The sequence below is a fragment of the Mus musculus genome, chromosome 7 (assembly GCF_000001635.26).
Source record: "Mus musculus strain C57BL/6J chromosome 7, GRCm38.p6 C57BL/6J".
In the NCBI taxonomy this organism is placed as follows: Eukaryota; Metazoa; Chordata; class Mammalia; order Rodentia; family Muridae; genus Mus; species Mus musculus.
This window is the reverse complement of record NC_000073.6, coordinates 44,647,857-44,660,477: the sequence shown is the minus strand read 5'-3', so window position 1 is coordinate 44,660,477 and position 12,621 is coordinate 44,647,857. Positions and strand designations below refer to the sequence as shown.

Below are 12,621 nucleotides of genomic sequence, written 5' to 3'. Positions count from 1 at the left end.
ACTGACCTGGAGTCGCCAGATAGGCTGGACTAGCTGGCCATTGAGCCCCTGCAATCCACCTGTCTCTGCCTCCACAGCAGGGGGATTACAGGTGTGCCTCACCAGGCTCAGCCTTTTATGTGGGTGCTGGGGCTTGAACTCAGGTCCTCAGGATTGGTAGCACTTGATTAGCTTAGTATCTCCCAGACCCCTCGCCCTATCTTTCTGTTGCTAATTTCTGATTAGTCCAAGGCAAGCCGCCTTGCCTTTGGTGTGAAGGCCCCTGAATGTGCTCTGTCTTGTGATCAGTCCCCTGAGGCTCAGTCTCCAGAAGTCTCTCTTCAGCTGTCATCGTGAGGCATTGTCTGTAGGTCCACCGGTGATGCCACTGAGTGTCCACTGGGTCAGTCAGGGTCAGTCCGTTTCTGTCAAGGTATAGAAGTCTCTAGGATAGCAGTCTTGGTTACATTATTTAACCTTGTCATAGTCCTGTGGTGTAGTTTCTTTCATTAGCACTCATTTCCAGATGGGGAAACTGAGGCAGGACAGTTACTGTCCATGGCCACAGTGAAGGGTAGGTGCTGAGGTAGGACTTGAACCCAGGGTCCTGGATACTGCTTCCCGTATTCACTCTGTGTTGAGTACTGTGTTGGACGTTAGTATTTTTTGAGATGGCCTCATGTAGCCCAGGCTGGCCCCTAACTCCTATGTATTTGAGGATGACTTTGAACCCCAGATTCTCCTGCCTTGATCTCCTGAGAGTTGGGATGATAGCTGTGGACAATACCTGGTCCATGTGGTTCTGAGAACGGAGTCTAGGGTTTTGTACATGCTAGACGAGGGGCTGTGGGGGGTTTTGTGTACCATGTCAGCATCATCTAGGTCGTGGACCATCGAGCTTGGCAGCAGCTGCCTTTACCCACTGAGCCATCTCAACCTTGCTTTTTTTTTTTTTAACGAGTTATATATTTCATCTTTTTGGAAACGGGCGTTTTTCCTGCATGTGTGTCTATGCATCAGTTATATGCCTGATGCCTGCTAAGGCCAGAAGAGGACATTGGACCCCCCTGGAACTAAAGTTGTGAGCTATTGTATGGGTGCTGGGAATTGAACCTGTGTCCTCTGCAATAGCAGCCAGTGTTCTTAACTACTGAGCCATCTCTCTAGCTCATATTGAATGTGTTTTAAACATTCCCAGACTCTGACTACAGCCTTGTTAGACAAGGAGCTGTGCTGAACCCATTTTTTAGATAGGTAAATGGAGGTACAAAGCAACTCAGAGACTGGGTCAGAGTCACACGAGAGGAGACTGGCTCACAGGGCTGGTTCAGACCTGACACGTGTCACAGGGTACATCATGGCAAGTTAGGTGGATGCCCTTGTGCTGTCTATAACCTGACATCTGTGCATAGAACCTGCACCCTCACCCTCACCTGTCCACAGAGTCTTCACCCATGAAAATATAGATTGTGTATAAGATTCACTAATAAGGTCCATGTGACACACAAACATGGACGCTTACTCTGGAACCACACCGAAGCCAACTCTTGTGTGGCTGAAGGATTTCCAGATCTGCGCCCTAAATGACGCTTCCTTTGAGAAGCACTGGAGGCTCCTCATCTTCTAGTCACCGCCTTAGCTCTGATTCAGTGTTCTTTTCTATGCTGATAATAGGACCTAGCACTTAGTAGGTGGTCAGAGTATATAGTGAGATGGTGGCACTATGCCCAGAGTTGCTGCAGAGTAGTCTAAGCTAGGCTTCTAGGGTCCTAGATCTCACTTTCCACTTTTTTTTTCAAAGACAGGGTTTCTCTGTGTAGCCCTGCCTGTCCTAGAACTCGCTCTGTAGACCAGGCTGGCCTCGAACTCAGAAATCCACCTGCCTCTGCCTCCCGGGTGCTGGGATTAAAGGTGTGCACCACCACTGTCCAGCTCACAGCTCACTTTCTAATTCTTGAGCCTGTGATGCCTGAGGTGGTGCACAGTAGGGGCTCAAATTGAAGTTGGTAGATGAATGGCATCTGTGTAATTTGGGTTCTTTGTCTCTACTGATGAGGAAATAAAAGGTTCAGAGAGGGACAGCTGCGTCTGTAAGGTCACTCAGGGAGGTTTAGTGGGGAGGGTATTTGAACACAGGAGGGTTGTACAAGACAATGCTGATATTTCTTTATGGTTCTGGAAAGGTTGTGAGATGCAACAGGGTCAGGAAACTTCAAGATTCTCTAGGTAACATGTCATTCCCCTCTGTCCCCGACAGATCGTGAGGATCAATCCATTCTCTGCACGTGAGTTGTCCTCAAGGGCTCCAGGGACAAAGGCTCCCATAGAATGTGGCGCTGTACCAGTGGGTGTGGAATTGGGTAAACTGGCAGAGTGCCAGCGGGCATGGCTCTACATAACTGTGTGGGGCAGGGGCTGCCTGGTCCCCCACCCACCCTACCTCCCCTTCCTCCCTCCACAGGGGAGAGTCTGGCGCTGGGAAGACGGAGAACACCAAGAAGGTCATCCAGTACCTGGCCCATGTGGCATCATCTCCAAAGGGCAGGAAGGAGCCTGGTGTCCCTGTAAGCCACACGGCCTTAGGACACTCCAGACATGTCACCAGTAGCATCTTTTATTTTGGGCTGCACTCCACATTCACAGTTGGTTCAGGGCCCTATGTCTTCCCGTGCTACCTGGACACCTACTGTGTGCTCATTTGAGAATGGTGCTTTGGTGCACACTGCATGCTTCATTTTGAGGCCTGATATTAGGTGACCTGTGTCCAGGTTAGGGGGGCGGTAGAGGTACCCCTAGCCTCTGAGCCCTCAGGGAGTGGTTACCAACAATACTCATACTTACAGGAAGCCCCAGTCATGGTGGGTGAGTCCTGATGGGGGCAGAAGGAGGTGGTACAGTGAGACTTAAGCCTGGCACAAAATCTGCAAGGTTTCCCTGTCGCATGCTCCCTAGCCCCTTGTCCCCAGCTCTACCCTAAGGCCTCCAGTTCACCTGCATGTCTGTCCATGTTCCATGTGCCGTGTCCTGGTTCGTGTGTCCTGTCCTGTGACGTCCTCAGGCCTCCGTCAGCACCATGTCTTATGTGAGTAGCAGGAAATCCTCTTGCCACCCTAGTGCCACCCAGTGTCACTTGGGGCCACCAGCCCATAGCCATCCAGGAGACAGTGTCCGAGAATGGCATACCCGCCCCACAGGCACCCACCAAGCCATTGCTGACAGTTCTGCTCTGCACCTGCTAGGGCCACATGGCCCTCTAGCTCAGACAGACTATGTGCATGAAGTCAAGGTTGTCTACTGTTGCCATCAGCCCCACTGTGTTCAACAAGTCATAGAAAGTCCCTTATGTACAGACAACCATACGTACCCTGCCCTTCCTGGCAGCCTTGGCATGTGTATGTCCCTGGGCCCTGTACTGCTATTTACTTGGGTCTCCCTGTCTACAAAGATGGCTCTCCCACATTGTTTGTTCCAGGCCTGCTGTTGTGCTCATGTTCAGGCCTCATACTGGCATTTAATGCAATGCATGTGGCCAAGCACCCTCTCATTATACCAGCTCTACTGTATTCACGGGCCTAGACCCCATGCTGTCACTTATTACAGTCCTACTATGTGCCTGTAATTGCTCCCCTCTCCCAAGTATTCACGTGCACAAAGCAGGGGTCTTTGCCACCACTCAATGTGACCCCACTATGTGCACATGTCCAGACTCCATGTTGCTTTTAGTGCAGTCCTACTGTCTGCACAGAGCCATGCCCCCTCTATTGCTCATGGAAGCCCTAATGTGTCAATGCAACTAGGTCCTTACTGGCAGAGAAGCCATACTGTGTGCACACCCCAGTCCTACTCTATGCAGCCTGGGTCTGTACTGCCTGCCATGTGTACAGAGAGAGGCCACAGATACCATCACGTGGTAACCCAGACACCCAAGCCACTCCTCCCAGGCGGGCTGGAGAAACAAGCTTTCATAGAACCTGGCCTTACTTTGCACATCATCTTTTTTGTTTGTCTTTTTTTTTTTTCTGGAATAGGATCTTATTTTATAGCTCAGGCTGGCCCCAAATTTGCTCTATAGCACATGCTGGTCTTGAATTTATATCAACTTTCCTACCTTCTTCATGTTCCCAAATGCTGGGATTACAGGTGTGAGCCACCATGTGGGGCTGTGTTTGTTTGGTTTTTGTTGTTGTTGTTCATTTGACAAAGCCACTAACTGGTGTAGACTGAGAAAAACACATGCAGCACATTTATTGAGCACCTACTGTGTGCCTGGCTCTGAAACTGGAGGAGCTAGAAGTAAGCTTAGAATAAGGAACTGCCCTCACAGCACAAAACTACCAGTTATTGAATGCCCACTGTGCACCAGAGTGTTTGAAGCATTTTCTATGGGTAGTGAATTACATATTATTCTCTAAACTCGTTTCCACAAGTGACGTATGGGGACCTGTGAACCGCAGCAACGTTTTCGTGGCTGACAGTTTGATGTGCACCCTTCCAGACCTCTCTCCCTATGCTTACTATCGTGTATGTTTGTAGAAATAACCAGGTTGTTTGTGCTGTAGTTTCTAACCTGCTTTGTTTCTTATTAATGGGAACACGACTGGTTCTGCAACATTTTTCCCCTTTGTTTGGTTGGTTTATGTGCACTCAACAGTAAATCTCCAAGAATTTTCTCTGTTCCCCTCACTATACACATGGCAGGCAAGACTCTTCCACCCTGATACAAAAGGCCCCACCCAGAGAAGGCCAGCCCGACGCCCTGACCCCATGAGGGATTCTCCCTGTCTCACTAATGCACCGTCTCCCATGCCCTGCAGGGGGAGCTAGAGCGTCAGCTTCTTCAAGCCAACCCCATCCTAGAAGCCTTTGGCAATGCCAAGACGGTGAAGAACGACAACTCTTCCCGATTTGTGAGTATGGGGGCTGTGCATCTGTCAGTCTGGGAGGCTGGGGCCCGATTTGAGGGTAGGGAAGAAAGGAAGAGACAGGGGTCTGGACCCCTAGGGTCTGAGAGAGGAGGCTGGGGTCTGAACCCCGAGTCTAAGGGAGGAGGTCCTACAACCTAACTGCTGGTGTCTCAGCAAAGTTGTCTGGACCCGGATTTCCTGCAGAGTCCCTGCTTGGGACTCATTGCTGGTGTGAGCTTGGGGTAGGAGGAGGTCTGGATTTGGGGAGACCCCTGGCACGACTTAAGCCCTGCACCATTTTTGCTACAGGGCAAATTCATCCGCATCAACTTTGATATTGCTGGCTACATCGTGGGAGCAAACATCGAGACCTGTATCCTCTGAGGAACCTGGGAGGCATGGGTAGCAGCCAAGCAGGACAACCCTGAGCCTTCACCCTGAAAAGATGCCCCGTGGTGATGCTCAGCTGGGAACCGAGCAGCCTTGTGAGGGCATGCCTGTCTGGACCTTCGAATTCATGCATTTCTGATGTCCTGTTCAGCCCGTGGTCAGACTCTTGGCTGTGCTTTGTGGAGTGGGGGCATAGTAGTCCAGGGAGAGACAGGAGGGGATGGGTCCGGGAAAGCCAGGTGAGCGTCCAGAATTTTTTCTTAGTGGGATTATAGAGGGTGTGCTTAACTGTCTAAACAACAACATGGGAACGTGCAGGGGAAAGTCCCCTAGGAAATCTAGGCAGAGCTTCAGGGCTCAGTGTTATCAGGGTGAGGCAACCCCAGGGCTTGCTGGGTTACAATCTCCTCCTGGAATGGTAGGTACCACACTGAAGCACCACACAGTGAGGCATACCTGTCATCCCGGCACTCAAGACCCTCTCTCAAAATACCAAACAGAATGAGAGGCTGAGGGCTGAGGAGACGGCTCTCCTGCGGGTCCTGGGAACTGAACTCAGAGCTTCAGATTTAGTGGCAAGTGCCTTTACCCACTGAGCCTTATTGCAACCTCCCATTGAATTAAATGTACCTTACTCTGTTGTTTTGCGTGTGCTTTGGTCTGCGTACCACATCCTTGGTGCTGGCAGAGGCCAGAAAAGGGCATTTGATGTCCTGGGACAGAGTTACACATGGTTGTGAGTCATATCATGGATGCTGGGGATGGAACCCTGGTCCTCTGATTAAGAACCGCCTGTGGCACACGCCTTTGATCCCAACACTTGGAGGCAGAGGCAGGCAGATCTCTGAGTTCAATACCAGCCTGGTATACACAGTGAGTTCCAGGACAGCCAAAGATACACAGAGAAACCCTGTCTCAGAAAACTGTAAAGCAGCGTCAACAGCAAACAAACAAACACACCCACACAAGCCTGCTCTTAACTGCTGATCCATTCCTCCAGCTCCACGTTATTTTTATTTAATTAAATTAATTAATTAATTAATTTATCTTTGAGATGCTGGTCTGGAATTCATTATGCAGCCTAGGCTGATCTGCATTCCAAATACTTAGACTTCCGGCAGCAGGCTCCTTGACCTGCCTCCCCCACCAGATCTGTTGGAGAAGTCCCGGGCCATCAGACAGGCCAAGGATGAATGCAGCTTCCATATCTTCTACCAGCTGCTAGGGGGCGCTGGGGAGCAGCTAAAAGGTCAGTGTCACTCTTTCCCAGCCTGCTTTGCCCTGGGGTGGTTGAGAAACATAAGATCTCCCACTCTCCACACCCTCGCCATCCCCAGAACAGAGTCGTTGTGCCCAGTCCTGCCATCCCTATGATGTGTGGGAAGAGCGCAGTAGCAGAGCTGCGCAGCTCTGGGCTCCTGTCGTGTCCCAAGCCCTGCTTTTTTTATTTTTTTTAAAGATTTATTTATTATATGTAAGTTCACTGTAGCTGTCCTCAGACACTCCAGAAGAGGGAGTCAGATCTCCTTACGGATGGTTGTGAGCCACCATGTGGTTGCTGGGATTTGAACTCAGGACCTTCGGAAGAGCAGTCAGTGCTCTTAACCGCTGAGCCATCTCTCCAGCCCAAGCTCTGCTTTCTACCCTCTGCTTCCAGCTGCCTTCTGGCTTTCGCTCCTGCCTGCGGCATCTGCTCTGTTCCTGCACCCCTGTTCCTCCTGGCCCTATGGTGGCTCTGCCTTGTTGTGGCCTCTCGCAATTCCATGCTTCCAGTTGACCTTACTGTGTGCTGTTGCGCCTGCAAGCTGCCTTCTGTTGCGGTCCCTGCCGGCTCGGAGGCTATGCCAGAGGTTGTGCCCTCTCTTGTCTCCTCATTTTTTTTTCTTTTTAAGATTTATTTATTTTATATATGTGAGTACTATTGTTGTCTTCAGACACATCAGAACAGGGCATCCGATCCCATTACAGATGGTTGTGAGCCATCATGTGGTTGCTGGAATTGAACTCAGGGCCTCTGGAAGAGCAGTCAGTGTTCTCAACTGTTGAGCCATATCTCTAGCCCTCCTCTCTTTTTTAGACAAGACCTTGCTATGTAGCCCAGACTAGTCTGGAACTCCCAGCACCCTACTACCTCAGGCTCCTAAGTGCTAGAATAATAGCAAGCGAGCCACCGTGTCTGACTTTGTAGCTCCTTATTCCTCTTCCTTCTGCCCACAGCTTTTATTTATTTATTTATTATTAATATTATTATTATTATTTTGGTTTTTTGAGACAGGGTATAGCCCTCTGTATAGCCCTGGCTGTCCTGGAACTCACTTTGTAGACCAGGCTGGCCTCAAACCCAGAAATCCGCCTGCCTCTGCATCCCAAGTGCTGGGATTAAAGGCATGAGCCACCACTGCCCGGCTGTCCACAGCTTTTTATGTCCCTCCTGACTCCTATGTTGGTCCCCTGACACCCTGGTTCCAACTCTGTGGCTTCTGGCAGCATGTGTGTCTCCAGGTGCTGGCTCTGCCATCTTCTCCAGCACCTTCTCCAGCCTGCCTGCTCCAGGCCCACCCAGCCCAGCCCTCAGTGACAGACCTCAGGTACTGTCATGACACAGCTGACCCTAGCACTCCCTCTGTCCACAGCTGACCTCCTTCTGGAGCCCTGTTCCCATTATCGCTTCCTGACCAATGGGCCCTCATCGTCCCCGGGCCAGGAGCGTGAGTTATTCCAGGAGACCCTGGAGTCCCTGCGTGTGCTGGGCCTCCTCCCAGAAGAGATCACTGGTGAGTGAGCCTGGGCCACTCCTACCTGGGAATGGGGTTGTCTTTGAGAGTGAGTGTTTGAGTGTGAGTGTGCAAGTGTGTGTGAGCTGTGCCCATGAATGTGTTGCAGTGTGAGTGCAAGTATGTGCGTGTAAGAGTGTGAGTGAGTGTGTGTGTCAGGAGATGGCTTGTAGATGCTTTGTTGGTTCTGAGGATTAAACTCAGGCCATCTTGTATGTGTACATAAGCACAATTACTGACTGAGCCATCTTTTCGTCTTCAATTGAACTGATCCACCTCCCAGCCTACTGTCTAAGTATTTCTTGATACTGCTGTATATAAAAGGCTGGAGCTCTTCTGGGGAGGAGGTGGGCAGATCTCCCCTCCTCACCTCACGGACACTACAGACGTGAGATCAACCAGCCACATAAGTGATAGGAACCTGGTCAGAGTATGGGGAGTGGGGGTGGGTGCAGTGCAGGGAACCAGAGGGGTTGGAGTTGGAGTACAGCTCCACACAGGAGGCCAGACGAGGGTACCTGGGAGAAAAGGTGCTTGGATAGAGGCCTGGGGTGAGGACAGTAGGAAGAGCATTCTGGGGTGGCTGTGCAAAGGCCCTGGGGCAGGGGAAGTGTGTGTTGGAGAACTTGACGCTTCAGGAGTGAGTTGGGTCTTCTTTGAACTTCATTTGACATTTTATATTGCGATAGTAAGAAGAGCTCTTGGGGACAAACAGGACAGGAAGTGATGGCTTAACAGTGACGTGTGTCAGGTTGGCAAGGGCTGGCGTGTTCTGGTCAGTTTCTATTATCAACCCAGGAAGAGGGATGTCAGCTGAAGTCTTGTGTGTCAGATTGGCCTGTGTGCATGTCTGTAGGGGATCGTCTTGTTGATAATTAATGTCGGAGGACCCAGTCCATTGTGGGTGGTGCCACTCCTAGGTAGGTGTTTCGAGCTGGAGAGCAAAGCATTAAGCAGCATTTATCTATGGTTTTTGTTCCTTTTCCTGTTTGAGTTTCTGCCCTCACCTCAGTGATGAACTGAGCCCTGGAAGTGTGTGCCAAGTAAACCCTTTCTCCCGCTAAGGTGCTTTTGGTTAGAAGGTCTCACCACAGCAGCAGAAAGCAAAGTAGATCAGAAACTGAGACAGGGCCACTTGCTGCCCATAAACTCCCTATGTCACCAAGGATCACTTGAATTCCTAATTCTCCTGCCTCCGTTCCTACCTCCTGAGTGCTGGCGTGACAGGTGTGCACCATGCCTGGTTTATGTGGTGTTGGGGATGGAACCTAGAACCTCACGCATTGCTAGTCAGGTTCTCCACCAACTGAACTACATTTACAATCCTTTCGATTATGATGATGGTGATGGTGATGATTTTGTTTGTTTTAGAAAGAGTCTCATACTGGAGCCCAGACTGGCCAGGATCTGGCTGTGTAGCTAAGGAAAGCCCCAAGCTTATAGCAGTTTTCCTTTCTCAGCCTCCAGAGTATGACGATGGCAAGCACTGGCCCCTTTACCCAGCTGGACCACAGCATCTTTTGAGAGGTTTTGGTATCTTCCTTTTTGGGTGCACTGGGCTCTCAGACAGAGACCTCTAGGTGTATGTGCATCAGCTGGGCTCCACCTCACAATTTGATTCTCCTCGGGAGCTCATGTTGCCTTCAGGGCTCAATCTAGAGTGCTGAGCACCTCAATGTACCTCAGTGTACCCACTCATGGCCACACCTACAGCCATGGCTAGATTTCTTAACTATGGTTTTGTAATTCCCCGGACTGCTAGTCTTTCCCACCAGGCAACTAGCAATACAGAACCTGGCCATGATCATCAGCCCAGCCTCTTGATACCAGATGGCCCATGGTACCCTCCTATTGGGAGCCTGTGTGTACCGGGTTCAGTACTCAATTTTCAGAGTTTGAATGTGCTTTCAGCCTGATTTTTGGGCCACCACAACTTCAGCTACACTAACACCTTCCAGAGAGGACCATGTGTGGTCATCTTCATCCCAAGACTCCAGAGCCTGGCTCTAGACTTTCAGTGTCCACCCATACACATTTAACTTAACTCATTAATTTATTTTGGTGCTGAGATGTGACTGATGGGCAGGTGCACTATCACTGAGCAGCGAACTCAGCCCTTCACTGGGAGATTCCAAGCATACCCTAAAACAGCCATACCCTAACACACCTTGGTTGGTTTTGGCTGCAGAGGACCTACCTCGCCACCATCCACAAGGTGGCGCCAGTTCTCCACTTCTTAGCTCTGGGCTTGCGTGCCCTCCATCTAAGAAGTTTTGTATATTTTTGTTGGAGTGGCAGGCAGATGGGATCATGTGACAGCCTCCTTGTGCTCCACTTGTATGGTCTAGAGCCCAACATCTTTGCATAGACTCTGTTTCATATCAAAGATGAGACAAAAGGTCAGGAAGTCTTGCCTGGGTCCCATCTCCCCTCAGGAGATGGCAGAGAGGTGGTGGACCCCATAACCCTCAGCCAGAAATGCAGATGGACGTGCCCGAAGGCAGCCTGGGGCAGACAGCATTTGGGACCCAACAAGAGAGGACCTCTGTGTGTCTGTCACCTCACTTTGTATCTTTCTCTGCTAACCCTTGGTACTGTGAATGCCAGGCTGGGAAGCTGAACAGTTAGCAGGCACAGGGAACCTGAGAGTCTCTCCTATGAGTAAGAATCTTGAACTCATGAGCCAGGCGTGGTGGCGTGCACCTTTAATACCAGCACTCAGGAGGCAGAGGCAGGCGGATTTCTGAGTTCGAGGCCAGCCTGGTCTACAAAGTGAGTTCCAGGACAGCCCCAGCTATACAGAGAAACCCTGTCTCGAAAAAACAAAAACAAAAAAACCAACCAAACAAACAAACAAAACAAACAAACAAACAAAAAAAAAAGAATCTTGAACTCATGACAGTCCTCTTGCCTCAGCCTTCCAATTTTTGGAACTACAGATATGAACCACTGTACTCAGCTGCATTTCATTTTGGAGGCGGCCCCTGGAGTTGATCACAGGGTCAACTCAGGGTCAGAGTGACCACACACTGACTATAAATTATTCTGTTGTATTTATTTTTACCCACAATGGATGGGGCAACCACAAAGACCCACAGCTGCGCTTCCGCCACAGAGGTGAACTCAGGCCCCGTTTTCTGCAGACCTGGCTGTCACCCCCAGGTTAGCTGAGCTTGGTGCCCAACCCTGCTCCGCCTGATCCCAATGGCACCCCATTTTTGCCAGTTGTACAGACGGATCTCCCAGCCTTGGTCCTGGGAGGCCCCCAGAGTGTCAGCTGCCTAACACAGGCCTTTCCAGCACTCATTGAGCAGCAGTGATCTCTGTCTCGCGCTCTTAGCACTCCAGGCCTCAGCTCCGGGACCCAGGATCTTGTCTGAAGTGGCTCCTGTCAGCTGCAGAGCTCTCAGCGTTCCTGAAACTCCTGTCTCTGCCCTACCCCTCACTCTAAGAGTGTCAAATGAGAGACCAGTGAGTCCAGCCCCTTCCCACTGCCCCCGCTGGGGAAGCTAAGGACCAGACTGAGACTCAGCAATTTTTTTTTTTTTTTTACGTCTTTGATTTATTTATCGTATTTGTATGGATGGTTTGCCTGCATGTGTGTGCCCAAGGATGCCAGTTCGCCTGGAATTGTGAGTCACCATGTGGGTAGTGAAATTTGAACCCTGGTCCCCTATAAGGGTGGCAGCCAGTCCTCTTAGCCACTGAGCCATCTCTCCAGCCTCCATTCAGCAAATTCTATCTCTGAATACCGGGCTTATGTTTAAATATCTGGGGTTTTTGTTGTTGTTGTTGTTGTTGTTTTCTTCTTTTCCACATTTATTTCTTTAGCACTAACATATGCATGCATATGTACTTGGAGGTGGGGACAGCTTTGGGAAGTTGTTTCTCTCCTTCTACACTGCAGGTGCTGGAAAATGAGCTCACGCACTCAGGCTTGGTGGCAAGCCCCTTCTCCAGCCGAACCATGTCACCTACCTTGGATTGCTTTTTGTTGTTGAGACAGAGTCTGTTGTCCAGGCTGGTCTTGAACAACAATCCTCCTGCTTCCATCTCCTGATTGCTGGGATGATAAGCGTGCACCGTCACAGTGACTGAGTGTGTACTTGTGCGAGGGTGCTTGTGCGTGTGCACACAAGTGTGATCCCAGTTCCTCTTGCTGTGCTGTGTGCAGGTCTTTACATGTTCCCGTTTACTGTGTGGCTGACAGGAAAGCTCGCATAACTTCAGCTGGAACCCTACCTCTGCCAGCTTATGGAATGAGTGATCCTGAGTTTGTGAGTTACCTGCCTCAGTTTCTCCATCTGTCACCTTGGGATCATAGGTAGCTGGGTCCACCTCCTGGAGCTGTAGCTGAAGGTCAGGTGCTTGGATTGGATGTGGTACAGGGAAAAGAAAAATACTCTGTGTCTGTTGACTGCGTAAACATCGGAGACGGAGCGGCCGGGGTGGGAACAGTGCACGCGGTGTTGCTCCTTAACGGTGCCATGGAGACAACAGACACAAACACAGCTGCCACAGCCTGTCGTTGACCCCTGCGCTCAGAGGACAGAATGTCTCAAGTTTTGGTAGAA

The 12,621-nt window shown here is 50.4% G+C and overlaps 1 protein-coding gene across 8 annotated transcripts in view; it reads left to right on the top strand.

Annotated features, from left to right (window-relative positions):
- Myh14 (myosin, heavy polypeptide 14) overlaps positions 1-12,621 on the top strand; it is a 65,070-nt gene that overhangs the window by 10,395 nt on the left and 42,054 nt on the right. For 4 of the 8 annotated variants that reach the window (NM_001271540.1, XM_011250903.2, XM_030242997.1 and 1 more), the window contains exons 4-10: positions 2,237-2,264; positions 2,441-2,543; positions 3,038-3,061; positions 4,794-4,886; positions 5,193-5,256; positions 6,424-6,522; positions 7,907-8,047. In NM_001271540.1, the coding sequence (NP_001258469.1) occupies positions 2,237-2,264; positions 2,441-2,543; positions 3,038-3,061; positions 4,794-4,886; positions 5,193-5,256; positions 6,424-6,522; positions 7,907-8,047 (552 nt within the window). The remainder of the gene's footprint in view (positions 1-2,236; positions 2,265-2,440; positions 2,544-3,037; positions 3,062-4,793; positions 4,887-5,192; positions 5,257-6,423; positions 6,523-7,906; positions 8,048-12,621) is intronic. The other 4 variants (XM_030242996.1, XM_011250902.3, NM_028021.3 and 1 more) reach the window with 1 other exon arrangement.